General features: G+C 52.2%; 1 protein-coding gene across 1 annotated transcript in view; it reads right to left on the minus strand.

Annotated features, from left to right (window-relative positions):
* Positions 1-27,937, minus strand: part of TRAIP (TRAF interacting protein) — a 61,063-nt gene that overhangs the window by 11,506 nt on the left and 21,620 nt on the right. The window contains exons 6-11 of the mRNA XM_065408133.1: positions 24,393-24,520; positions 21,288-21,382; positions 20,157-20,270; positions 13,266-13,353; positions 11,129-11,218; positions 10,773-10,861 (exon numbers count right to left, since the gene is read on the minus strand). Coding sequence (XP_065264205.1) covers positions 10,773-10,861; positions 11,129-11,218; positions 13,266-13,353; positions 20,157-20,270; positions 21,288-21,382; positions 24,393-24,520 — 604 coding nt within the window. The remainder of the gene's footprint in view (positions 1-10,772; positions 10,862-11,128; positions 11,219-13,265; positions 13,354-20,156; positions 20,271-21,287; positions 21,383-24,392; positions 24,521-27,937) is intronic.

Genomic DNA, 27,937 nt, shown 5'->3' on the forward strand with positions numbered 1-27,937 from the left:
TGGCCTGGGAGAACACTGAGGCCAACCAGAGCTGGAGGGGCCGCATCCTGAGTCTGGGGTGGCGAACCACATATGTGCACGCCGACATGTGACCCAGGAGCTGGAGACACGCTCTGGCTGAGGTCACGGGGAACCTTGTGACTATCAATGAGCCCGTTCAGGGTCTTGAATCTGTCCGGTGGGAGGGAGGCCCTGGCCGATGTCGCGTCCAGGACTGCCACGATAAACTCTATGCACTGTACCGGGATTAACGTGGACATGGGTGTCATTCACGAACAGGCCCAGGGTGGCGCACGTGGATCGGAGGAGCGCCACGTGATCCCGCACCAGCCAGTGGTCCAGATAGGGGAAGATCTGGACCCCACGATGTCTAAGGTAGGCCGCCACCACCGACATGCACTTTGTGAATACCCTGGAAGCAGTAGACAGGCCAAATGGGAGGACCGTAAACTGGTAGTGCTCTTGCCCAACCGTGAAACAGAGGAAGCGCCTGTGCCCCTCAAATATATGAATGTGGAAGTATGCGTCCTGCAGATCGAGGGCAGCATACCAGTCCCTGGGATCCAGGGAGGGGATGATGGAGGCCAGAGAGACCATGTGAAACTTGAGCTTTACCATGTACTGGTTCAGGCCTCAGAGGTCCAGGATGGGCCTGAGTCCCCCTTTGGCTTTTGGGATAAGGAAATAGCGGGAATAGTACTGCTTGCATTTGAACTCCACTGGCACCACTTCGACTGCCTCTAAGCCAAGGAGCTGCCCCACCTCCTGCTCTAGCAGGGCCTCGTGAGAAGGGTCCCCCCAGGAGGGATGGGGGCGGAGGGTGGTTGGGTGGGGTGGAGGTAAACTGGAGGGTGTAGCCCAAGGAGACAGTGTTGGGGACCCAACGGCCCGAAGTCAGCCACGACCACTCCGGGAGAAAAGCCCACAACCGGTTGGAGAAGGGAAGCTTTATTGTGGGTGGATCCCTGGTGTGAACTGGTAGGTCACCCCCAGGCGTCCCGTCAAAACTGACGTTTCCCCGCCTGTTTACCCTTGGAGGACCCAGGCTGGGGGGCAGACCGGGACTGCCTCTGCGGACATTTCTTATAGTCCCAAGACTTTTTATAAGGGGGCTCGTATTTAGAGTGGGTGGCCTGGGTGGGAGCCTGCTGAGGCTTAAACTTGGACCTAGCCGGAGCCGGGACATAGAGGCTAAGTGTCTTAAACTTAGTGCGGGAGTCTTCCAGGCCATGAAACTTCACATCCGTCTGTTCCGCAAACAGGGCCTTGCCATTGAACCAGAGGTCCTGCAAGGAGTTCTGCGCCTCACTGGACAGCCCAGGCAGCAGGAGCCACGAAGCCCTTCTCATGGACACTGCAGAGGCCATGGACCTTGCAGCTGTATCCGCAGCATCTGACGCTGCCTGCAGGGTTGCCCTGGCAGCCACTGTACCCTTCTCCATCAGAGCTTTGAACTCCTTCTTGTCATGCTCCTGGAGGGAGTCCTCAAAATTGGGTAGAGAGCCCCACAAATTGAACTCATACGGACCCAGAAGAGCCTGATGGTTCGCCACCCTTACTGGAAACTTTCAGAATGAATAAACCTCTCCCCCAACTAAGTCCAGCCTCCTTGAGTCTTTATTTTTTGGAGTAGGGGCTAGTTGGCCCTGCCTCTCCCTGTGGTTGACCGACTCGACCACCAGGGAGTTGGAGGCAGGGTGGGTGTACAGGTATTCGTGCCCCTTGGCGGGCATAAAGTACTTCCGTTCTGCCCTCTTAGAGATGGGGGGCAAGAAAGCTGGGGTTTGCCACAAGGCATTTGAAATTTTTGCCACCCCTTCGTGGAATGGGAGGGCCACCCTGCCCAGTACCGAGGCGGATAGGACATTAAAGAGGGAGTTCGAGGGTTCCTCCACCTCCTCGGCCTGAAGGTTGAGACTTGATGCCACCCTTTTCAACAGTTCCTGGTGGGCCTTAGAGTCCTCCTGCGGAAGAGAGGGAGGAGGGGCTGTAAATCGCCTCATCAAGGGAGGGTGAGGATGCAGGCGCGGTACTCTGCGTACCCACCAGTACAGGAGGTCCCACCATTTGGTCGCCCTCCGGGCATGGAACCAAAGATGCATGCCCCACTGACTCCTTTCTGGGAGGCTGGGAAAGGGAGGCCAATGATCATTCCAAGGCTCCGGCCACCGAGCGAGCCCTCACCGGGTGCCATGGGGCCCATTGGTACCACGGTGGCGGCCAAGGAGCCCGATGTCACTGCACCTGCTGTGGCACTGGCGGAGCAGGCTGTTCAACCTGACTAGCTTGTCCCATCGACTGACGACTACGAAGGGAGGCCAGGCTGGCGTACGACCTGCCGCTGTCCCTGGACCGGGAGGAGTGGTGGCATTGGGAACGGTGCCGACCATGAGACCGTGATCCCGACGTGGAGGAACAGTACCGCCGGTAGCAGCTGCTCCGCGATCGGCTCCGGTGGGCAGATCTGCGACGGCGAGGTGCTGGCGATCGACACCCGGGACTGCGGGAGCGATGCCACGGCACGGTCCTGGAGCGAGACGAAGAACAGGAACGGCGTCAACGCCCGTATCGCAACGGGCTACGGTAGCCTCTCGGACATGAGGATTTCTGGTGCTGTTTGTCTCGGTCTCGACGGGGCCCGCTCCTTTCGCATGGTCTGCGGTCCCTCAAAGCGGAGCGGTGCCTGGAACCCCTGTCAGTTGGAACCCAGTCAGACAACCTGGTGGGGGGGTCGATGGTGACCGGCATGGACTACGCACGGGACGGTCGCTGGGTGGTGAACGGCATTGGGAACGTTCCCTCGACCGCGAATGGTACCGACCAGGAGGCGACTGCAGAGATCCAAGCGGTGGCTTGCCTCTGGACCGGGGAACCAATGGTGGCTGTACCCCTGGTACCAGCAGAGACATAACGTCCCGGGCCGCTTGCAGGGCCTCTGTCAAGTTGCAGTAGGGAAGGTCTAGGTTGGATATTAGGAAACACTATTTCACTAGGAGGGTGGTGAAGCACTGGAATGCGTTACCTAGGGAGGTGGTGGAGTCTCCTTCCTTGGAGGTTTTTAAGGCCCGGCTTGACAAAGCCCTGGCTGGGATGATTTAGTTGGGAATTGGTCCTGCTTTGAGCAGGGGGTTGGACTAGATGACCTCCTGAGGTCCCTTCCAACCCTGATATTCTACGATTCTATGGCATGGAAGGCACCCGGACATCCGGGGAAGCCTGCGCCAAATGCGCTGGGCTACTCGGCTCAACCTGAGTCGGAGGCCTGGAGGCCAACAGGGACTGAGAACTGCCCAATGTGGGTCTAGTCTCTCCTCCCGTCTTGCTCCGGTGTCTCAGTGGAGACGACCTCTTTTTAGCCTTCTTGGAGTGCCCCATGGACGGGGAGTGGTGCCGACCGGTGGAAGGCACCAAAGGGTTGCCATGCACTGCGGTACCCGGTGTCGACTCGGAGCAGTGCACCGGAGTCGGGGTCAACGCCCACTCCATCAGAATGGCTCGGACCTGAATGTTCCTTTCTTTCTTGGTCCAAGGCTTGAAAGATCTGGAAATCTTGCAGCGATCGCTGAGATGGGTTTCCCCCAGACAGCGTAAACAGTCCGCGTGCGGGTCACTCACTGGCATCGGCCACCTGCAAGTGTCGCACGACTTAAAGCCCGGGGCATTCCCTGACATGGGCGCACTAAACTAAACTAACACTAATCTAAACTACTTCACCTACAGGTACTACTACTATGAACGAACAAGAGTTCAAGAGGAAAGCTGCAGACAAGCTGGAGCAGAGCAGTTCCGATGCACCCTCACTGGCGACAAGAAGGAACTGAGGGCGAGGGGAGCGTGCAGAGCCCCTTATACCACGCCATAGAGGCGCCACTCCAGGGGTCGCTAGGGGCGCTCCCCTACGGGTACTACTAGGGGAAAAACTTCCGGCACCGATGCACGTGGCGAGCACGTACACCTATTGTGGAATACACGAGCAATCACTTGAAGAAGAATATGGTCCGAACCACCTGGTCCTTAGGGACTGTTCATGCATCTGAGAGCTGCCTCTGTTGAGACAGTCTGGGACTACATTGCTTTCCTCTGCCAGATGCAGGGCCACAGAATAGACATCGTGAAGGATACGCCAATCCCATACACTTATAGCCTCTACACACAAGAGAGCGGAGTGAGCACCCCCCTACTTGTTGATATTGCTGTATAGTCCATCACCATCTGTACAACCCTGCCCTGTAGGCAAGGGAGGAATGATGCGAGGACCAAGTCTCTCAATTCCAATATGTTGATTTGCAGACTTCTTTCCCGATAAGACCAGTCCCCTCTGTTGTCAGCTGGTTTCCGTGTGTGTTTTCTCTCCATTCACTGTCCCAGCTCTGTGCAGGTAGTTGATCCCGCAGACCTTGATAGAACTATACAGAAAGATCACAGACTCAGTCCGGCGGCAAAGGTACTTGGCCAGGTTTATTGTCAACGAAGCACGGTACAAGTGCCCCATAGATACTACAGGTACACACTAACGCACATACGCCCATTACAAGGGACCAGCTCAGTCAGCAATGTGACTTTCTGCTGTCCCCGATGCCAGACAAAGGGTTAAGGTGAGATTGTCTCAGCCTGACATTTATAGACTAACAACTGGGATACACAATTTATGTACCAACTTACAAGTTTCATGACATCCTTTTGTTACCTCCCCTGGTTCCTGATATTTCGGACAGAACATCCCTAATCATTAATTTGTCAAACCATTTTATCTTATACTAGATTGGGATGTATCTGTACTAGCTGGAATATATTTATGTAAATATCTAGTGCCTAGTACACTAGCAAAAGCTTTGCCAAGTTCACATACTGGACAGCAAACTTGTAACCATCTGTTTTAATACATGGCCTGACTTTGGTTCACAGCCTCTGGTTCAGGCCTCAGATCTTGCACCAAGCTCAGTGCTCCAGACTCTCTCTACTACACCCTCCAACTGTCAAATGATTCAGATGTGCCCCCTCAAACCATGTTTGATGCATCTGAAGTTCCCATCAAAGATGGATCCAGTCTACCACTGAGCACACGCATTCTGACTGACTACCATTCTAGAGCGACTACAATGTTCTGAGGCATGGAGATCCACATATGAAGTCTGTCCCAAGTTGGTCTGTAGACATTCAGTACTGCATAGGTCTCATTCTCAGATACACAAACGGAGTCACATAAGTAGTGGCTGCCACAAGACCAATGAGACCCCAAAAGAATTTTACTCTGAGTAGGACCCTGTTGAATTTTTAATAGATACTGGCTCATCTGAAGACATCTGTCCTCCAGTAGCAAGGCTCTTCCACAGAGTCTGGTATGGAGCTTATACAGAGCATAGAATTGACTTTGGGTGGTTGAGAAGGAGCCCAAGGTCTGAAAGGGGACTGGTTGTCAAAGCAATATGGCGTAACAGGTCCTCATACACAATAATCTTCAGTAGCTAATTGTCCAAGAAGGGGTAAACAAAAATACTCTGATTCCCAGGTGAACTGCTACCACAGAGAGGCTCTTTGTAAAATCTCTGGGCACTGTGGAGAGGCCAAATGGAAGCACCCAATGCCAGCAAGTTAAAGAAGTATGGGCTGGATAAATGGACTATAAGGTGGATAGAAAGCTGGCTAGATCATCAGGCTCAACAGCTAGTGATCAATGGCTCCATGTCTAGCTGGCAGCCCATATCAAGCGGAGTGCCCCAAGGGTCGGTCTTGTTCAATATCTTCATTAATGATCTGGAGGATGGCGTGGACTGCACCCTCAGCAAGTATGCAGATGACACTAAACTGGGAGGAGTGGTAGATACGCTGGAGGATAGGGATAGGATACAGAGGGACCTAGACAAATTAGAGGATTGGGCCAAAAGAAATCTAATGAGGTTCAACAATGTCAAGTGCAGAGTCCTGCACTTAGGATGGAAAAATCCCATGCACTGCTACAGACTAGGGACCAAGTGGCTAGGCAGCAGTTCTGCAGAAAAGGACCCAGGGGTTACAGTGGACGAGAAGCTGGATGAGAGTCAACAGTGTGCCCTTGTTGCCAAGAAGGCTAACGGCATTTTGGGCTGTATAAGTAGGAGCATTGCTAGCAGATCGAGGGACGTGATCATTCTCCTCTATTCGGCATTGGTGGGGCCTCATCTGGAGTACTGTGTCCAGTTTTGGGCCCCACACTACAAGGATGTGGAAAAATTGGAAAGAGTCCAGCAGAGGGCAACAAAAATGATTAGGGGGCTGGAGCACATGATTTACGAGGAGAGGCTGAGGGAACTGGGATTATTTAGTCTGCAGAAGAGAAGAATGAGGGCAGATTTGATAGCTGCTTTCAACTACCTGAAAGGGGGTTCCAAAGAGAATGGATCTAGATTGTTCTCAGTGGTACCAGATGACAGAACAAGGAGTAATGGTCTCAAGTTGCAGTGGGGGAGGTTTAGGTTGGATATTAGGAAAAACTTTTTCACTAGGAGGGTGGTGAAGCACTGGAATGGGTTACCTAGGGAGGTGGTGGAATCTCCTTCCTTAGAGGTTTTTAAGGTCAGGCTTGACAAAGCCCTGGCTGGGATGATTTAGTTGGGGATTGGTCCTTCTTTGAGCAGGGGGTTGGAGTAGATGACCTCCTGAGGTCCTTTCCAACCCTGATGTTCTATAATTCTATCACCTCATACTGGAAGTGGTGTCTGGCTACCACAAAACAAAAGTATTTGTGATGACTATTATGAATTAATATATGAAAACATGCATCCTTTAAGTCAAGAGCTGTGAACCAATCCATGACCTACAGAGACGGGATTATGGAGGCTGAAGTCAATATACAGAACTGAAGCTTCCAAAAATGTACTTGTTCAGATCCCTTCAGGGGAGTACTGGATGACCCCCCGACCCCCAATCCTTTTTTGTACCAGAAAGTAACAGGAATAAGAGCCCTGACCCCTCACACATACAGGGATCTCCTTGACTGCTCCTATCAGATGCAACTTTTCTACTTCTGCAAGAAGAATAGTCTCATGAGAGGTGACCCTTAAGAGGGAAATGTAGGGGAAAGGGGTGGGGGGAGGCAATTTTTCGAATTATATGGCATAGCCCCTTTCTGTTTTCTCTAGCACCCATTGGGGTCTGATGTAATTTGCCTCCATGCATTGAGAAAGTAGGGTAGCTTGCCTCCAAAAAAGGGGGTAGATTGGTTCTTAACTCTCAATCATCTCGTCAAAACTCAGACTTGTTCTGAGCTGAAGACATGGATGAGGAAGCAGGTTGGTTAGAGCTAGACCTTGGTTTGAAAGGCCTCTTTCTAGGCTGACTCTGGAAGGCTGCCGGCTGTTGCCATGGTTGACGTATCTGATTTGATGAAAAATACGGTTGGCATGGGACTGTGTCCTGTTGGGATATGTAAGGGTTAAGCAGAAAACTGGGAAACTGCTGGTGAACAGAAATGGTATTAAGGAATAAAGGCACGGGCAAGCACCGCTTCTGCGCTTGATAGATGAAGTGCAGGCATCTTTCTGTGCTTGATCGATTTAGGGCTACCACTCTCCCTTCCCTTCTCCTTGTTAAGGGTTTGATAAGTCACAGCTGCCTGAGGAATGTGGGGATCTAAAGAATACCTTTTGGGTAAAGTAGTGTTATCTCCCCCTCCCTTCCTTTCCCAGCTACACAGGCGAATTCGGGGTTATGGCCCCTTGCTCCCTGCCCTACAAACTGCTGATCCAGGGAGTTCATGACTGCAATTATAGCAAAGAAGTGTATCTTCAAAGTAAAAATTATCTATAGAATATGCTAATGCTGTAAACAGTAATCAGGGGCAGGGATAATTATATTCAGTATAGAGTTATCAATATTCATTGTATGGGTGTTCATATTACTCCATAAGGGTTTTGGGGGTGTTGTAGTAAATGTAGGAATTTACATACTAATGTAGATAAAAAGAGTGTGCTGTAACTAATCCAGTGCTTACTCTACAATTGGGTCAAGGGGAACAAGTACCGCAATACAGAAGCCCGTCTGCTCAATCCGCCTGTTCTTTTAACATGTCCCATACTGGAAAGAAGGCCCAGAAGGGAATCAAACCCAGAAAACGGCTGTCAGTCTCGCATCCTTTAGATTTCCAGCAGTTCAGCTGACTTTTCTCTGAAAAGACCCTCCTCTTTGAAGGGGAGATCCTCCAGCTTACTCCTCGTGTCCAGAGCTAGAGGAGACGAACGAAGCCATGCATGCCTCCTAATGACCCCAGGAGAAGCCAGTACTCTGGGAGCAGAATTTGAAGAGTCAAAGGAGGCCCAGAGGGAGTGCGTGGCTACATTTTGGCCCTCCATTAAAATGGCATTTGCTAACCTTATTCTGTCATCAGGTAAGACTTGTAAAAACAGTGTCATCTTCTCCTGTAAGTGGGCCATGACTGCCTGATAATTTGCCGCCCTAATACTGAGGGACGATGGACAGAACTTTTCTCCCCAATGACTCAATCCTTTCCCCTTCCTTGTTGGCTGCGGTGGAGTGTGGCTGTCCAGATCTTGCCGTGCGACTGGCAGCAGTCACCACCAGTGAATTAGGGCTTGTCTCCACTTACTGGGAGATCGATGTGCAGTTGATTTAGCGGGTCTAGTGAAGACCTGCTAAGTCAATTGCCGATTGCTCTCCCGTCAACCCACTGCAATAAGTTGACCTACGGTATGTAAATAGCTGGAGTTGCGTAACTTAGGTTGACTTAGCCCTGCCCTTAGGGATAGGATGGGTATGGAAGTAGGAGCTCCCCTCAGAGGGTATCTGATACAACTTGTCAGCTTTCTCAGAAACAGGCTGACAAGCAGCAGACAAAGTCCACATGGATTTAGCCAGCTGTAGCAAACCATCTAAGATAGGTAGGGATATTCTACTCCTTGAAGTAGCATTAAAGGATATCAAACACAAGGTGAGAAGTCTCTTCCACATTCACTGCAGGAAAATTTACAGTGGATACCATACAATCCATTAAATTGTGGAACTGTGTAGCATCCTCAGGAGAGGAGGCTGAAGCCACCCCCACATTCATCTGGTGATAAATCAGGTTCATAATCTGTTTCCAAATGCTACTACTCAAAGAAGGGAGCTACCTCTTCATCTTCCTCCTCAGACAGCATTTCCAGCCTCACCATCTGTAGTGTCAGTCTGAGGATCTCTGGACTCTCAGATCCTTTGCAGAAGAAAAATTACTTCTCTGCCTACACAGATGATAATAGCAAAAGTCCTGAGGTAGCCCCCCATAAGGCGATGGGCCACAGGACAACCAGTTCCCCCAGCAACTAGGGTTCAGGAACATGCCTGCTGGAGGTGGACTATAGGATATGAATTAAGCCACAGGTGTCTGCATTCTTCCTCTATTTCCCTCCTGGTAAAGATCCAGACATATCAGACATAGAATGTACCAGGGATAACTGCTGATCTGGAGGAGAGTATGGAGATCCAGTTCTTTGTGGTGACCCTATAAGGGTCCTAGGAGGAGGAAGCATAAGGTGTTCACAGGAAGAACCAGCAGCGCCCTCTGATCTCTTCTTCCTATCACAAGACTGAAGCCACAGCTTTGGAACTGTAGTGGTCTTGGGAGAATCAGATGGATCCGAAAGTTTGATGCAGTGGCCATTTTGTCCCTATGCCTCTTTTCCTTCGGTGATGGGACAGATGGAAATGAAAGCATCAATGGCCCCGATTCTGACACACCAATCGAATCCATCTTCCTGGATCTGAAAGTGGAGTTCAGAACTGACCCTGGTCTTGCAGCAGGAGGAGTGCCATGGGGGTTGGGTATCTACAAGGCACTAGGTACGGGACCAGTGAGGATGGCCGAACTGTCTCTCGAACTCTCTTCCAGAATTAGGGCAGTTGGATCTGACTGTGTGGTCTTCGGTATGGACATGCATAGCCTCGGAGGCTTGACTGAGGGAGCTGCAGGAACCCAATCTGGCCCCGACGGTCTGTGGCCTCTTGGAAATCTTCGATCACTGGGAGCCACTGAAAGTGAGAGGAGCAAAAACCGGTTTTTTAGACTCTGGATCTGAGGAGTGATGGGATCCAAAGGGTCTAGCATGGAGAGCTTCCTTGACAAGGAGGAGCTACAAACAAGTCTCCCTGTCCTTGAGGGCTCTGAGAGCGAAGGTCTGACAAGTCAAACACCCAGAAAGCGAGCACCCTTCTCCCAGGGAACACATGTGATTGTCAGATGCTGAGAAGCCAGCTGGGCAGGAAATGCACCTCCTAAATCCCAACCACCTCTGCTTCTTTGAGTCCACCAGACCTGTGAAACACACTCACTATAGTACAAAGCTAACATTAGCTCTCTAAAAGAGAATGACTCAGGTTCCAAAGAGCCAGGCCAGGTTCACATCCATGCAGGCCCAGAGTTGGAAGGAAGTGAGGTGGTGAGTGCACTCCACCCCATCCAGTCTTGCCGTCAGGATGTCAGTGACACAGAGGATGGACGAGATGCGGGAGAGCTCTAGATGACCCTGCTAGAAGAAGGTTCCAAGGTCAGGCATCACAGACAGTGCAGTACGGAATGTGAATGTGCAGAGCCACCTGAAGGGAACGAAGGTTAAGCTACCACAATGCCTGCCCCACTTCACCCTCAGCTACTGCTTTCTGCTACATCCCACGCCCAAGCTTTCTGTTCCGATTTAGGCGGAAGGCTCTTTGGAGCCAAGATCTCATCCCTATCCTTGTCTGTAGAGCACCCAGTATGCCTCTATGTGCACTATACTGATTCCCAGGGAATACATCCATCTAACCTTTCGAAGACCAGTCGGCTGAGCGTTTCGCTGGTTACAGACGGCACCTTCAGGGTCTCCTGCAGGATTCCAATCTTCTTCTTCAAACTCTGAAGAAAAGAAAAAACAACAACACAGCACAGATGAGGAAATGGGAAGTCTGTGCCAGAGAGAGTTTGCATCCTCCTGCCCAGGAAAGCACACAGGCTGCAACACAGGGGAGAGACAGAGTCTCAAACAGGATCAGGAGAGAGGCAACAGAATAGGTATGGACAGTGAGCTAGGTGTCCAGCTAGAGCTGGCACAAGTCCTGGCTCTGCAGCTGTAGGCCATGGACTGCTACCAGCTACTGTAGGCTGAGGAGTGGAGGATCTCACCATAATCTCCTTGTCTGCATTACTCAGATCCTTCTGGGTGCTTTTTAACTCCTCCTTCATCTTCTCCAACTCCAAGAATGTTTTCTGCAGCTGCAGAGTAAGAACAGTTCAATAGTGCAATGGTAGGCAAAGATCCCAACCACATATCAGGTATACAGTAAGCACAAGCTATCTTTCCCAGTCAACTTTCAGGCCCTACTGTTTGAGAATTGAACTCGCCATAGTGGAGACACAGGGCAGCCACTCTAGATCGCCTAGATCAGTGTTTTTCAAAGTACAGGTCGCGAACTAGTACTGGGTTGTGGAATGTCAGGCACTGCTGATTTAAATTATAACGATCGTTGCCACGCAGCAGCTCTAAAGGGCCCCGCAGCAGGGACCTGGAGAGGAGAAAGGTAGGGTGTGGGGGGAACTGGGGAGGGGAGCAAGTTGGGGCTTGCAGGGCTGCTGCGGGCCTCTCCCCTGGTCCTGGAGCTCCATGCCAGGCCAGGAGACGGGCCCCTTCCCCCGGAGCTCTGTGCTGCCGGCCGAGAGACAGAGAGAGAGAGGGGCAGGTCCCTCCCCCGGAGCTAACTGCCTGCACCCCAAACTCCTCATCCCTGGCCGAAGAGCCTGCACCCCCAACCAGAGCCCTCACCACCCCGCATCCCAACCCTCTGCCCCAACCCTGAGCCCCCTCCTGCACCTTGAACCCCTCATCCCCAGCTCCACCCTAAACCCCTCACCCCCGCATCCCACCCTCTGCCCTACCCTGGGCCACCTCCCACACTCCTTACAATAGGCTTACTAAGGCTAGTGTCTAGTGTTAGTTATGTAAAGTGGGTTAAGCTGGAATGTATTGAAATATTATGATTTTATGAAAACGCTAGTTAAAAGATATAATTATGTTTGGTCATGGGTATCAATTTTTCTTCAACTGGGTCACGAGGAAAAAAGTTTGAAAACCACTGGCCTAGATCGCTGGCGTACTCCTGAGTAAGCAAGCCATGCCTGTTCATTCCCTCAAGCTGCCTGCATTGGGAATCCCATGGTGGTTTATCTCAGACCCAGCCTCCAGCAGAGAAGTTTCACAGGTGATTTCCTGAGGTTTCAGGCCCAATGGTGACAGCTTTTCCATGGTTTAACACATGGGTGGCAGCAGCTGCACTTTGGTTCAATCATTTGAGTTTCCACAGGATTTGAGACACATCAGATCAAAGGGAATCAGGACTGCCACCTTGGAGGACGGTGATGATGGGGCCTCACCACTCCCACAGGGACAGCAGCTTTGCTGCATCAGCATTAGTACAACACAAACATGCCAGTCACTGCAACTTCACTAATTCAGGAAAGTAGTTCTGTTCTAGGACCTTGGACTACGACATTATGGGACTTCAGTGGTATGTGACTATACCCCTGGCTACTCCTAGGCAAGGGCAGCTTGTATTCAATCCCTGCCACTCAAAATCACAATACATCTGCTCTGCTGCCATTGGAGGGCTGAGGGATTCCTATTTGGCAATGCACTCCCCCCTGTGCCTCTTCATCAGTCGGGTACAAGTTTCAAGTTGCTACTCAATCCCACCTCCAGTCTGGGTCAGCAGCTACAGACCTCAACCAAATTATCAAGGGATGCCACTGGCCAGGACAGGACCTGCCAGATCACCAGGGCTGGGAAGGCCACGGCTGCTTGGATACCCAACAGCAAATTAACATTACCAATGTCACTTTAGCCCCCAAGCACACCTTGCAACAGCACCTATTTCAGACAGTGAGCTATATAGGGAAGGGATGGTAGCTTGCTGCAGGGCACAAATGCCCTATACACAAGAGGGCAGAACATTCCATCAGAGGTTAGTTATAGCACTTGTTCTGTTACAAGCTCTGGACTTGTAAAGAAGAGAGAGATTTACCTGGTTCTTTAACAGCTTAGGATAACAGATTGACCAATCAGTGGGGCTCTTCAAACACGTGCTCCAAGCACAAGGAAGCACCAGACAAATTTTTCAGTTTACCAAGCAGTGGCTAGAGTAACTGATACAGCTGGCTGGCAGGAGCAGCACTTACTGTGAGCGAAGGGCAGAGGCTATGGTTGGACACGTACAGAACAGAGACCACCCAGACACCTTTGATGTGCAACTCCCTGCACTTTCCTTACCTTATTATTGGCAGAAAACAGCTCCTTTTTCAGCTTCTCAGTCAACTCACTAGACGCCTTCCGAGCCTCTTTCAAATTTTCATATTCCCTGGAAAGAGCCCAAACTACAATCACTCTGGGCTTTTGAGATAGAGTTCTTAACTGGAGTCAGTGATCAAATGCTGCCTGCAGATACCCGATTCACAGCTCCACGGCTGTAGAAAAGAGAGTTACCTTTTCCGTAACTGGTGTTCAAGATGTGTTGCTCATGTCTATTCCACAATAGGTGTGCACCGGTACCAGAAGTTTTCCCCCTAGCAGTACCTGTAGGGGAGCGCCCCTAGCAACCCCTTGAGTGGCACCTCTATGCTGCGCGCTCCCCCCACCCTCAGTTCTTTCTTGCCAGACAACTCCGACAGAGGGGAAGAAGGGTGGGATGTGGAATAGACATGAGCAACACATCTCGAAGAACACCAGTTACGGAAAAGGTAACTGTCTTTTCTTCTGCGACTGATTGCTCATGGGTATTCCACAATAGGTGATTCCAAGCTATATCTGTTGGAGGTGGGTAGGAGTTCACAAACTCTCGGGACAGAGCCCAGCCCTGCCGAACTCGGCATCTTCCCTGGTTTGGGAGACGATCGCATACTGCGAGGTGAACGTGTGAACTGAAGACCATGTGACAGCCCTGCAAATGTCCTGAATGGGGACATGGGCTAAAAAGGCAGCCGACGAAGCTTGCGCCCTAGTTGAGTGCCCTCACAATAGATGGCGGAGGGATTCCCGTAAGGTCATAACAGGTATGGATTCACGAGGTGATCCAGTTGGAGAGCCTCTGAGTGGAGATCGGTCAACCAAACCCCTCATGCGTTCAGCCAAGGCGATGAACAGCTGCGAAGACTTCCTGAAAGGCTAAGTCCGTTCCAGGTAAAAGGCCAGAGCCCGTCTCATGTGAAGTGCGTGGAGGCGGCGTTCCTCACTGGACGCATGGGGTTTGGGGCAGAGGACTGGCAGGAAAATGTCCTGACCCATGTGGTAGGTGGAGACCACCTTCAGGAGTAATGAAGGATGTGGGCGGAGCTGGACCTTATCCATATGAAACACTGTGTACGGGGGCTCGGAGGTCAGGGCCCTGAGTTCTGAGACCCGTCTAGCAGACGTGATCGCCACCAGGAAGGCTACCTTCCATGAGAAGTGCGACCAGGAGCATGTAGCTAACGGCTCAAAGGGATGACTAATGTACGGGAAGAGACGATCCAATCCCTTAAGGAATCGGCCAGTCATAGCATGGGAGAATACCGTGTGCCCCTGTGGGTGGAAGGCCGATATGGTTGCCAAGTGCACCTTGAAGGACGAGGGCACCAGGCCCTGGGCTCTAAGGTGAAGGAGGTAGTCTAAAATGAGCTGGATCGGGGCAGCCACGGGGGAAACGCCTCGTTCAGACGCCCATCGGGAAAACCAAGACCACTTTGCCAAGTAGGCGCGACGCGTGGAGGGTCGCCTGCTTTCCAAGAGGATGCCTGAACCCCTTCTGAGCACGTCCTTTTCTCCTGGCCTAACCATTGAGCAGCTATGCTGTGAGGTGGAGTGCCGCTAGGTTGGGGTGGAGGAGAGCAGGTCCTGGGAGAGCAGGTCTGGGCAGGTCGGCAACGGCGGGGCGACCGCCAGGCTCATGAGGGTCCCGTACCAATGTTGCCTGGGCCACACCGGGGCAATCAGGAGGACCCAGGCCCTGTCTGTCTTTAATTTTTCCAGGACCTGACCGATCAGTGGGATCGGGGGGAAGACATAGAGAAGCTGGCCTGACCAGGATAGTAGGAAGGCATCGGAGATAGCGCCCACTCCCAGCCCCCGCTTGGACAGAACCGGGGACACCGGCGGTTCTGCCGGGTCGTGAACAGGTCCACCTGAGGAGTTCCCCACTCTTGGAAAAGTCTGTGCACTACCTCTGGGTGTAGAGACCACTTGTGCTGAGAGGAGAAGTCTCGGCTCAGGCGATCCGCCCATGAGTTCTGGGCGTCCGGTAGGTGGTAGGCCTGTAGGCAAATATCATGGGCTATACAGAAGTCACACAGCCTGAGGGCTTCCTGGCAGAGGAGCAGGCCCTGCCTTCCCTTTCGATGCAAAACATCGAGGCCGTGTTGTCTGTGAGAACCCTGACCACTCTGCCCTCCAGGTGCGAGCGGAAGGCCATGCACGCCAGCCGGACAGCCCTGAGCTCCTTGACGTTTATATACAGGGCAAGGTCCTGCGCAGACCACAGACCTTGGGTCTGATCGTCCCGCACATGGGCTCCCCACCCCAGGTCTGATGCGTCAGACACCAGCTCCACCGTCGGTGGCCTACCCCTGAATGGGACCCCGGGGAGCATGTTCTCCAGGGAGGACCACAATTGTAGGGAGGTGATCATCGGCTCAAGCACAGTGAGGACCTTGTCCATCCTGTCTCTGGCCTGGGAGAACACCGAGACCAACCAGAGCTGGAGAGGCCTCATCCTGAGTCTGGCATTGCGAACCACATATGTGCACGCCGACATGTGACCCAGGAGCTGGAAACACGCTCTGGCTGTCGTCATAGGAAACTTTGTGACTGTGTCAATGAGCCCTTTCAGGGTCTCGAATTTGTCCGGTGGGAGGGAGGCACTGGCCAACGTCGCGTCCAGGACTGCCCCAATAAACTCTATGCGCTGTACCGGGACTAACATGGCCCTGGTGTCGTTCACCAACAGGCCCAGTGTGGCGCACGTGAACAGGAGCGCCACGTGATCCCACACCTGCGAACAGGAGATGCCCTTGACCAGTCAGTCATCCAAACAGGGGAAGATCTGGACCCCACGATGTCTGAGGTAGGCCGCCACAACAGACATGCACTTTCTGAATACCCTGGGAGCAGTGGACAGGCCAAACGGGAGGACCGTAAATTGGTAGTGCTCCTGCCCAACTGTGAAACGGAGGAAGCGCCTGTGCCCCTCAAATATATGAATGTGGAAGTCATGTCCTGCAGATCGAGGGCGGCGTACCAGTCCCTGGGATCCAGGGAAGGGATGATTGAGGCCAGAGAGACCATGTGAAACTTGAGCTTTACCATGTACTGGTTCAGGCCTCGGAGATCCGGGATGGGCCTGAGTGCCCCTTTCGCTTTCGGGATAAGGAAATAGCGGGAGTAGTACCCCTTGCGTTTGAACTCCGCTGGCACCACTTCCACCGCTCCTAAGCCAAGGAGCCGCCCGACCTCCTGCTCTAGCAGGGCCTGGTGAGAGGGGTCCCCCAGAAGAGATGGGGGCAGAGGGTGGTTGAGTGGGGTAGAGGAAAACTGGAGGGTGTAGCCCTGGGATACAGTGTTGAGCACCCAACGGTATGAAGTCAGCCGCGACCACTCCGGGAGAAAAGCACACAACTGGTTGGAGAAGGGAAGCTTTATTGTGGGTGGATCCCTGGTGTGAACTGGTAGGTCACCTCCGGGTGTCCCGTCAAAACTGACGTTTCCCCGCCTGTTTACCCTTGGAGGACCCGGGGGGGGGGGGGGGGGGAAGGGGGGCAGACCGGGACTGCCTCTGTGGGCATTTCTTATAGTCCCGTGACTTTTTATAAAGGGGCTCGTATTTAGATTGGGTGGCCTGGGTGAGAGCCTGCTGAGGGTTAAACTTGGGCCTAGCCGGAGCTGGGACATAGAGGCCAAGTGTCTTGAGCGTAGTGTGGGAATCTTTCAGGCCATGCAACTTCATGTTTGTCTGTTCCACAAACAGGCCTTGCCATCGAACGGGAGGTCCTGCAAGGAGTTCTGCGCCTCACTGGACAGCCCAGACAGCAGGAGCCACCATGCCCTTCGCATGGACACCGCGGAGGCCATGTACCTTGCAGCCGTATCCACAGCATCTGACGCTGCCTGCAGGGTTGCCCTGGCAGCCGCTGTACCCTCCTCCATCAGAGCTTTGAACTCCTTCTTGTCATGCTCCTGGAGGGAGTCCTCGAATTTGGGTAGAGAGCCCCACAAATTGAACTCATACCGACTCAGGAGAGCCTGATGGTTCACCACCCTTAACTGGAAACTCGAGGACGAATAAACCTCTCCCCCAAATAAGTCCAGCCTCCTTGAGTGTTTATTTTTCAGAGTAGGGGCTGGTTGGCCCTGCCTCTCCCTGTGGTTGATCGACTCGACCACCAGGGAGTTGGGGGCAGGGTGGGTGTACAGGTATTCATGCCCCTTGGCGGGCACAAAGTACTTCCGTTCTGTCCTCTTAGAGATGGGGGGCAAGAAAGCTGGGGTTTGCCACCTCTTCGTGGAGTGGAAGGGCCACCCTGCCCGGTACCGAGGCCGATAGGACATTGAAGAGGGAGTCTGAGGGTTCCTCCACCTCTTCAGCCTGAAGGTTGAGGCTTGATGCCACCCTTTTCAATAGTTCCTGGTGGGCCTTAGAGTCCTCCTGCGGAACAGAGGGAGGAGAGGCCGTAATCGCCTCATCAGGGGAGGGTGAGGATGCAGGCGCGGTACTCTTCGTACCCACTGGTACCGGAGGTCCTACCACTTGGTCACCCTCCGGGCACGGAACCGAAGATGCACGTCCCACCGACTCCTTTCTGGGAGACTGGGAAAGGGAGGCTGATGGTCGTTCTGAGGCTCCGGCCACTGAGCGAGCCCCTACCGGGAGCTGCGTCGGGGGCCACGGGGCCCATTGGTACTATGGTGCCGGCCAAGGAGCTCAGTGCCACTGCACTTGCTGTGGCACCAGCAGAGCAGGCTGTTCAGCCTGACTAGCCTGTCCCATCAACTGACAACTACGAAGGGGGGCCGCTGTCCCTGGACTGGGAGAAGCGGTGGTGTCGGGAATGGTGCCGACCATGAGACCGTAATCCCGACATAGAGGAACGGTACCGCCAGTAGCAGCTGCTTTGCGATCAGCTCTGGCAGGCGGATCCGCGCTGGTGAGGCGCCGGCGATCGACACTTGGGACTGAGGGAGCGGTGCCGCGGTGGTGTCCTGGAGCGAGATGAAGAATGGAAACGGCGTCGACACCTGCATTGCGACGGGCTACGGTAGCCTCTCGGAGATGAGGACCTCCAGTGCAGTCTGTCTTGGTCTTGACAGGGCCTGCTCCTTTCGCAAGGTCTACGGTCCCTCAAGGTGGAGCGGTGCCTGGAACCCGTCAGTCGGAACCCAGCCAGACAACCTGGTGGGGGTCGACGGTGACCGGCGTGGACTACGCACGGGATGGTCGCTGAGCAGCAAACGGCGTCAGGAACATTCCCTTGACCGCAAATGGTACCGACCAGGAGGCGACTGCGGCGATCCAAGCGGTGGCTTGCCTCTGGACCAGGGAGCCAACAGTGGCGGAGTCGGAGGCCTGGAGGCCAACAGGGACCGAGAACTGCCCAACATGGGTCTACTCTCTCCCCCAGTCTTGCTCCGGTGCCTCGGCAGAGAAGACCTCTTCTTAGCCTTCTTGGCGTGCCCTGCAGGCGGGGAGCGGTGCTGACTCGTGGAAGGGGTCGCCACGCACCGACGCCGCTGTACCCAGTGCCAACTCGGAGCAGCGCACCGGAGTCGGGGTCAACACAGACTCCATCAGAATGGCTCGGAGCCGAATGTCTCTTTCTTTCTTGGTCCGAGGCTTGAAAGATCTGCAAATCTTGCCGCGATCACTGAGATGGGTTTCCCCCAGACAGCGTAAACAGTCCATGTGCGGGTCACTCACTGGCATCGGCCGCCTGCAAGTGTCGCACGACTTAAAGCACACTAAACTAAACTAACACTAATCTGAACTACTTCACCTACAGGTATTACTACTACGAACGAACAAGAGTTCTAGAGGAAAGCTGCAGACAAGCTGGAGCAGAGCAGTTCTGATGCACCTTCACTGGCGGCAAGAAGGAACTGAGGGTGAGGGGAGCACGTAGCGCTCCTTATACCGCGCCATAGAGGCGCCACTCCAGGGGTTGCTAGGGGCGCTCTCCTACGGGTACTGCTAGGGGAAAAACTTCCGGCACTGGTGCATGTGGTGAGCACGCACACCTATTGTGGCATACACATGAGCAATCACTCGAAGAACTACTTTAGGTGCAAGGCTGTTTATACAAGAGACCCCACTGGGGAGAAGCCAACGCTGGATAAACAAACGCTAAACTGCAGCATGGCAACCACCAGCACAGCACTGGGCAGGTCAGAGAACAGGCTTAGATGGAGACTGCGCTCAAGTGACTGGAAGGGGCAAAAACGAAAGTCCCTGACTGCAAAATGGAAAGGGGATGTGATCTGGGGGGCCATGCAGCCTCCTTTCTGAAGGGGCGCATGTAGTACTGGTTAAGAAGTGAAGTTCAGAGGCACTTAGGGATATTTGCCATGCAAGCTCATTACCGATTACAATGCAGGTGCAATCATTCTGCCTGGCAGCGCCATATAAAATCGCGATCACTGAATTGCCATTAGATTGGAGCTGGCGAAGATGCGGCGAAGACGCATGAGCAGAAGGATCTCTGTGTAGGAGCTGGAGCCAGCGCAGAGAAGTATGGCAAAAACTTGGAAGCTGAACAATCGGAGCCATAGCAGCACTGCTATCAAGTACTATGTGCCACATAAATGAGAAATTCAGGGATTGTGCCACCATCCCCAGGAGTATGTCAATGGTTTGTTCCCTCAACTGATATCCAATAATCACCACCTAGGTGCACTGAACTGCTCTGAAAGCTGTTCCTATAGCAATGCATATGTCCACAGTATCAGTGGAAGAATTTCCGAGTGGCAGCCTCCAATCTAAGTCGCCTTGATTCTGTCAGTCAAAGCCCAGTGTAGTAACAAGCAGGCAGTCACAGCAGCTAAACCATTGTACTTTTCTCCAGTACCCTGCAGGGGGAGCTCTATATATACATATCAAAGAGATGGAACAAACAAGTCTACTGCCAAGTTTTCAGCACCTACTTTTTCAGTGAGACGCAGTAGACTGCAAGCTGTTCCACTGCTGCCTGCCCTATTCCCATATCACGGATCATCTCCTCCACTTCCGGGCGCTGGCTCTGCAGGAGCATCTCAATCCTGAAACAGACACGTCCTGTCAGGTTCCCACGCAGCCATGAAGAGTGGAGCTGGGAAAGGAGCTGGAGTGCTGGGTCATTACCTGGGCCACTAGTGTGCTGATCCCCTACTGCAGTGACACACTGGGATGGAAGCTACAGCTGCCCACTAGCTGCCCCTCAGTGAGCTGGGCTATTTGGGAGGAACAGTGGGGCAGCAATGGCTTAGCAATTAGCGGGGGGGGGGGGGGGGGGGCAGTTGTGCTATATTGGATTGAGCACCAGGCTGGGAGTCAGAACTCCTGTGCTCTATTCCTTGTCATTGTCCCTGGGCAATTCACATCAATATCTACATGCCTTGGTTACCCCACCTGTAAGCCAAGCTCCCAGTGCTAGGGATGAAAAGCTCTAGCTAAGTGCCAAATTTTATTGTTTAGGGAGCAAATAACTGCCTGGAGGTGCTGGGGTGGGAAGAGGTGGTGATGAGTTCGGACAGGTCAGGACCAATGAGGACACACCGGCACTGATGCAAGAGGTTCCCAAACCCCAGCTCAACAATGCAACAGCAGTGACATTTCCATCTGCACCACGAACTGAGGCTGAACCCAAGTAGCTCTGCATTGGTAGCATTCAGAACTATTGCGCAAGACCTCTAAGGCTAGGTCTACACTACAGCGGGGGTCCGACCTAAGATACGCAACTTCAGCTACGTGAATACCGTAGCTGAAGTTGCGTATTTTAGGTTGGCTTACCTGGCGGTGAGGACGCGGGAAAGTCGACCGCTGCCGCGCTGCCGCCGACTCCGCTGCCGCCTCCTGCCGAGGTGGATTTCCGGAGTCGACGGCAGAGCGATCAGGGATCGATTTTACCGCGTCTTCACTAGACGCGGTAAGTCGATCCCCGATAGACCGATTGCTACCCGCCGGATCGGCGGGTAGTGAAGACAAAGCCTAAGAAAGTAAGTGAGTGTCTCGGACCACTGAACAGCATGCTTGCCCTAGCCCACATATACATACACAGCAGAGGCCCTGTATCTAACCTCTCCATGGTTTTCAGTTTATTTCTCAGCCTTCGGGCCTCCTCTTTTGCACCTTTGGTTTCTTCCTGCTGCTGCTCCAGGTACGTCATTTGTTTCTGAGACAGAGATAGGCACATTTGTGCAGTTAGAATGGGAGATAGGGACTCCTATGGAGACATATAGCTAGCACGTGTGCATTGAAATACCTGCACAACCTGCTCAGCAGTCAGGCTCCTCAAAGCTCTCACCATCTTTAACAGCCCAGGAGCAAGGTGCCCATAGGTTCCCACTCAGCTCCCAACACATGGCAAATTCTCAGTGCTGGCCATCAGATACTTCAGTCCATGAACTGCCCAATTCCATTGCTCCCACTAGGATTATTTGTGGAGAGTCATATGTGACCCTCTCCTTCCGTGTTCAGAAGTGACAAAGCCCCACAGGAAAGAGTCTCCAGTTACTGCAGCCTTCTCCCCATTCAGACACTCCCTGTTCCCTCTGCACTAACCCTCCCATTTTGCTGAACTGCCATCTGTTACCAGATGTGAGAAGTAATCCTGCATGGGGCTTCGCTGGGAGTTCTCAGACACTTTACCAAGACAAACCCAACATAGTCCATCTCCATCAGATTACACTGGAGGGGCATCTGGAGCTGTCTGAAGGTGCTGCCTGGTTTTCTGGTATTCTCAAAATGACTGGCAGTAGGACATGGCCTGTGCAGGATCAACTGAATATTACTATGTATAAGGGGCTCCCATGGGGATCAGATGGTTTTTTAACAACCTTTCAGTTCACCTGTATTCATTCCCTAAGCTTTGATCTGCCTGGACAGTTTAACGTATCAGCTCCAAAGGTTCCTGACTGCTTTCCTGCTTTTCAATGAGACACTGTTTGATTTGACTCCAGAGAGAAGATTGGCCAAAGACAGTATCCTCTCCTCTCGGCAGAAGCTGGAGGGGTTTAATATGCATTCAGTCTCAGACCCTCCCACTGGCTCACCACGTTACTACATAAAAAAGGAGGCCTGAGATGCCGCTGTCCCTCTGCAAGGTCTCACCTTGCCTGGCTAGGATGGTTACCTTTCTCATACCAGTGCCACCTTTTGCCGCTCCTGGCCAGCTCTCTCCACCACATTTGCACTAGTGTTTCCACTTCCCTCGCACTGCTCTAAACTGGCATGATACACGGTTCTCAGACTCCCTGGCCAGAACTGCCAACGCGACCACATTTGCCCCTCTGGCATCCAACTGTGGTCCCGAGGCACCAAGCAGGTTCATCAGTAACTGATGCGGTGCTAGCGGAAGAAAGGTCCGGCTTGAAGCTGGTGAATTTGGCCTCTGCCATGGCTAGAAAGGCCTGCAACAGCATAGCAGAGGCTCCAAGCCTTATGCTTTAAACAGTCTGAGGAGAAACAGTGCACAGAACTCTGCTGGGAGATCTCAGACACTTTCAAGAGGAGAAAACGCAATGAGCATGATGCCTTTTCTTCCAACGTTCCCAGATTACACTGGAGGGGCTTTCACACGTGTCAGAGAGCAATTACAGTCAGAGGAAAGATAGGTTATGAGTCTCCCCTTGAATCTGGGGTAGGGAAAGCCCAGGAGAAGGGGTGTGTGGAAACCTAGCAGCAAACCCAATCACCTAAAGCAAAATCATCTTGGGAAGGGCTCATTTGTATCAGCTGCAACAGCACACCCCGATTTAGAGTTTTACAGCAACTGAAGTGTTTGCATGACCAGGAAATGCTAATAAGCCTCACAGAGAAATTCTGTTCATTGGGACACCCCAGTGACCTATAAAACTACTGAAAAACATGAAAGTCAGGGGAAAAGGGACAAGGTACCCTTGGGGTGAAGAGTGATTTTCACAGTTTCACCTTTTTTCTTCTGTTTAACCTAGGTGCATTAAGAATGCAGCTCCGCACTCACAGTTGGTGAAGCACATCTTACTCGGTGGCAGACAAAGTGCACCCCCAATACGTGGAATTTATGGCACTATCATCTCAATTAAGCAGCAGCTAAGACCAATCACTATGGTTAAGTTAGACCAGTTTCCCTGGGGGGCATCACAGGGAAGTGGCCATCCCATATCTGTCCTAGTTTATTCACTCATGAGTTATGACTATATACATATAGACACACTCATACATATACACACACACAAACAGATTATTTCCTGTTAGTGGCTTGACAGCAGCACAATGGTTGGTCCAACCCAGCAACTTTCTCTCTGTACATTTCAATTAACTTGCCTGGGTGGAGGCAGAAATCACTAATTAACATTAACTAATTCACACTGAACCCCACCAGGCCTACAGAAAGATTTAATGCAGGGCACTAGTGTCAGTCCTCAACAGAAGCTAGGGTCTCGCTCCCTAAGAGAGCATTCACACTGATGCGATGGAAGAGCAATACTGACACTGCATCAACAAGCCAGACCCTCATTCCCTGGCCTTGAGCGGAATGCTGTTTTTAAGCAGGATTCTAACAAGCCACCCCAGCCACAAATCGCTTAGGCTAAGCACAGAGAAGACCCAATGTCATAACATGTCAAGTACTCCAACTGCTTTAGATTCATTCAATAAGTGTATTGTTTCCCCAATATCTCACCTCTTCCAAGGTGCACGGGTCCAAGGGAGGTACCTCAGGAAATTACTGTCCCAGGGTGATGTGTGTTAGAACTGAAAGACATCGCCTTGAAATAGCACTGCTACCCTAGAGAACCTTACCCCTTTGCCCCCTTGGCTCTTCTATAGCACCACCTCCTCAAGGAGCTCAGACAAGGTTAAAGGAGTGTCTTAAATGGGAACGCAGCCCCATTGCTCTTATAGATTCATAGATTCTAGGACTGGAAGGGACCTCGAGAGGTCATCGAGTCCAGTCCCCTGCCCGCATGGCAGGACCAAATACTGTCTAGACCATCTTCTTCCACTTCACATCTGGAGAGATGGGGCCCACACAGGAAGCTGGTTTCAGAGCCAGGAACAGAACTTAGACCTCCGAGCGCAGAGCCACCTGTCCTTTCTGCACAGGCCTGAGGACAGTGTGACCCAGAGGAAGAGCCAGTGAGACTGTAACCCTAGCCAGAAATGGGGAAGATCAGATGTACGCTGCCCATGGAGGAAGGTACCTTGAGAGTGGAACACAGCATCTCTGTCTCACACAGGGCTTTCTGGAGCGACTCGATGGTGGCGTTGTGAACATCCACAGTCTCCCTCAGTGTGTCTATGATAGACTGGCAGTCTCGCTTCTCCTTCTCTGAAAGGAAATGCTCACATAGCACTTGGAATGCCTTGCCCTGGGCAGCCCTGAGACCCATGGGTCTGAGGGCAGATATGCAGCCAGAGTGACAGACAGGATACATAAATTCAGATTGAGAAACTCTCAGAGATGTAGTCATTTCCCATCAGACCCCCTCCCCACTGAATGCAATGTGTCAGAGAGGACCTGTGCTAAGCAATCCCTGCACCAGTAGACTTCAAACATTTCTTTACCAATCAAGAAATGGCCCGGTCCTAGCTTGCCCAGTCAATGTGGACTGAGATAACTATCATGCGCTATCCCCCAGCTGCTACCAAAGGCAAGCTTGGGTGCAAGGAGCTTGCATCCTTGCAGGCCGAACAAAACATTTATAAAACTAAAAAGCTCTGGTGAGCTGCCTCGACGTTGCTCTCCCAGCGAGAAGTCGTGTGTGCAGGGTACATGCTTAGATAGGCTTGACAGCCGCTGCTGTGCACAGGAACACAGTGCCTACGTGCAGAGCAATTACACTGCTGTGCAGTTATGCTGCTGTCACTCACCCTCACCACAGTCTGTGTGTCTCAGGGTGCGAGATCACAAACACACAAGCGAAGCAGCATTAAAGCACAGCTCTGCAGAACGCACTGGGGCTCTGAAAGGCCACGTGATACTTGATTAATGCAGATTTATCACTCTGGAACGTTTCCAGTCCTTGCACATCACAAGGCCTTAAAATCCTGTTGTTCTGATCGCCCCTCCCCCACACTAATATCCCCAATTCTGATGCCTTGGCTGCCAGCAATAAAGCCCTTTGGGCTGGAAGGTGTATTAATGCCTGTGTAGCAGCGCCCTTTCCTGGCCCCTCCACAAACGCAGTCAGAGACCAACTGAAGTGCAGCACCCGTGTCCTTTTATTGTTTGTGTCCGTTCCCACCACCGTTTATTTACAGATATTTACAGGGACCAACACTCTGGGAGACTACTAGCTTCCCAGCCAGCAGGGATCTAGAGCCCATGCTCCTCCCTCTCCTGTCTCCCCCCTGCTTCCTGTCTCTTAGCCAGCTTTACAGGGCAGGCTGGCTACCCAGACCTGCAGGTGGATCCACTCTGGTAATTAGGGCATGGCCCTTCAGCCAGCCCAACTAATACCCTTCTTCCTCTGGAACAGGGCTAACAGGGGCCTGGTTTATTTCTCCTAGCCAGCACCCTGTTACAGCCTGCCTTCAGCCACATGAGATACAGAGGTGCACAGATCCTGCTGGAACTGAAGTGTGTTCTGGAGGGAGGCAGGAAAGCCAGCTGGTGGTCAGACTGACCAGTATCATGAGCTGACAGAGCCAGCAGAGAACATTTTACATCACTGGAAAGCTCCTGTTTTGCAGCTGTATAAGGCAGTGGTCCCCACCTCTCGCAGTGCGACTATAGTCAGTCATGGACAGCAAAGCAGCACTATTTTTGAGCACTGTTTAAATCCACTCATCCTCCCGGTTTCCATCAGCTCTCTGGTAGTAGCTGACCATTACTGGAGAGGGGCTCAAGGGCTTGCTCACCTTGGCAGCCCTGCAGCTTCAATCCCTGCCAAGGCCTGAGGCATTGCTGGCTTTGTGACATTGCCGCCATCCCAAAAAAACAACTGAGCTGGCAAACAGGATTATGGCCTCCCTGGGAAAGGAGGCAAAAGATGCCCAGCTGGGACCAGGGGAAAGAGAGGGAGAAACTGGTGTGCGTGTGCGCACCCTCACACAAACAAATCAGTGATAGCCACAAGATGGCCATAGGAAGTGGCTGGGTAAGTAGGTTGGTTTGTAAGTAAAGTGTTTTCCCACACTTGTTTGGGTGGTCATACCTATCCAGGAGCAGCATACTTTGGGGAGTGAGGGGGATGCATCCCACTGCACACACTTTCAGGCAGGACTTCCCCTGGTGCGGTGGCAGGAGTCTAGCTCTGCAGGACTGAAGCTTTCAGGACCAACAAATGTTTCATTTCTGGTATTTGTGATGTGAAGAAAATGTTCCAATGTGACCAGGGTGCAGCAATGCCTCCTGGGCTCTGCAGACAGATCCAGCACCTCAGCTACTGGTCTCAGGTCTGTACAAGACTCTTCTCAGGTACACATCTGCTCTTTAGAACCCCCTGTGGCAGCTGTGAAACTGACAAGGCTACTTTCATTCTGCTGCTGGGGAAAGCTACGGAGGCAGATTCTTGAAAAAGGAGGAATCAAAGCTGGAGGCACTGCAGGCAGAGTCCCTGAGGCTAGCAGGGCAGGAGGAATAGACTACACGCAGTCAGGACACGGGACAGAAGAAAGCTTCTCCTTCCCAGCAGGGAGACCTTAAAGTCCAGGACCTCCTAGCTAACATAAAAAAGCAAATCTGCAAAGCAATTCCTTTGGAGAGCATTCTGGTAGGAGTCCCAGCACTCTTCCCCAGAAGGCGGGGCTCAGTTACTCACTATGTCACTGCCCCGGACTGCTTGCAAGGAGGGGTCTTGATATAGGCATCTGATAGATTTTCTAACTTTTATCAGGCTAATAAATAGATCTAGTCAACTATTTCTGTCTGCCTTGCACACGTGAGAGGGCAGAGGACCCAATAGGAAAGCGGGCTCTTTGGAAATGGCTGAAACTCTCTCCACTCCAAGCTCCCTTTAAAGGTTTTTTTTTGCTTATTGCAAACTCATGTCTCAGGATTTCTGTCACTCAGACTGACTGACATTTTCCTTTGGCTGCTCATGACTCATGTTCTGATGACAGGCTGCCTACAGACAATGCTTAAAACACATTGACAACATCCCCAGGGTTTTCGCTTTCCTGCCTCCATCAAACAGGCTCTAAAATTAAAGAGCCCGAGCTCTTTAAAGCAATGGGAAAATAGAAATGCACACATCAAATTGTGCCTGCTCTTTTGGGGATGCAGCATCGCAGTAGCTGAATAAGTGCCAAAGTTCTCCCATTTCCGTTTGGGCCCCAATTATACGCCCTCTTCTGCCACTTTACACTTGAAGAAATGAGCTAGTGACATTTGGCAGCTGTGGGTCTCCTGATAAACAGGCCTAACTCAATGAAACAATCTTTGTTTGCCGCTGATTCCCACCTGGAATAAGCGCTACACTGAGCCGTCAGTAGTATGTCAGCTGGGACAATCTTGCAAGGGACATAATTACAGTACGGGGGGGAGGGATAGCTCAGTGGTTTGAGCACTGGCCTGCTAAACCCAGGGTTGTGAGTTTAATCCTTGAGGGGGCCATTTAGGGACCTAGGGCAAAAATCTGTCTGGGGATTGGTCCTGCTTTGAGCAGGGGGTTGGACTAAATGACCTCCTGAGGTCCATTCCAACCCTGATATTCTATGATTCTGTCTCACATAAGAGCCCTAGCATTGAACAAAGTCTACAGGTCTCTCTACTCTACTTACTGGCCCAGCAAGCTTAAGACTC

Source organism: Emys orbicularis, chromosome 7 (genome assembly GCF_028017835.1).
Source record: "Emys orbicularis isolate rEmyOrb1 chromosome 7, rEmyOrb1.hap1, whole genome shotgun sequence".
Lineage (NCBI taxonomy): Eukaryota > Metazoa > Chordata > Testudines > Emydidae > Emys > Emys orbicularis.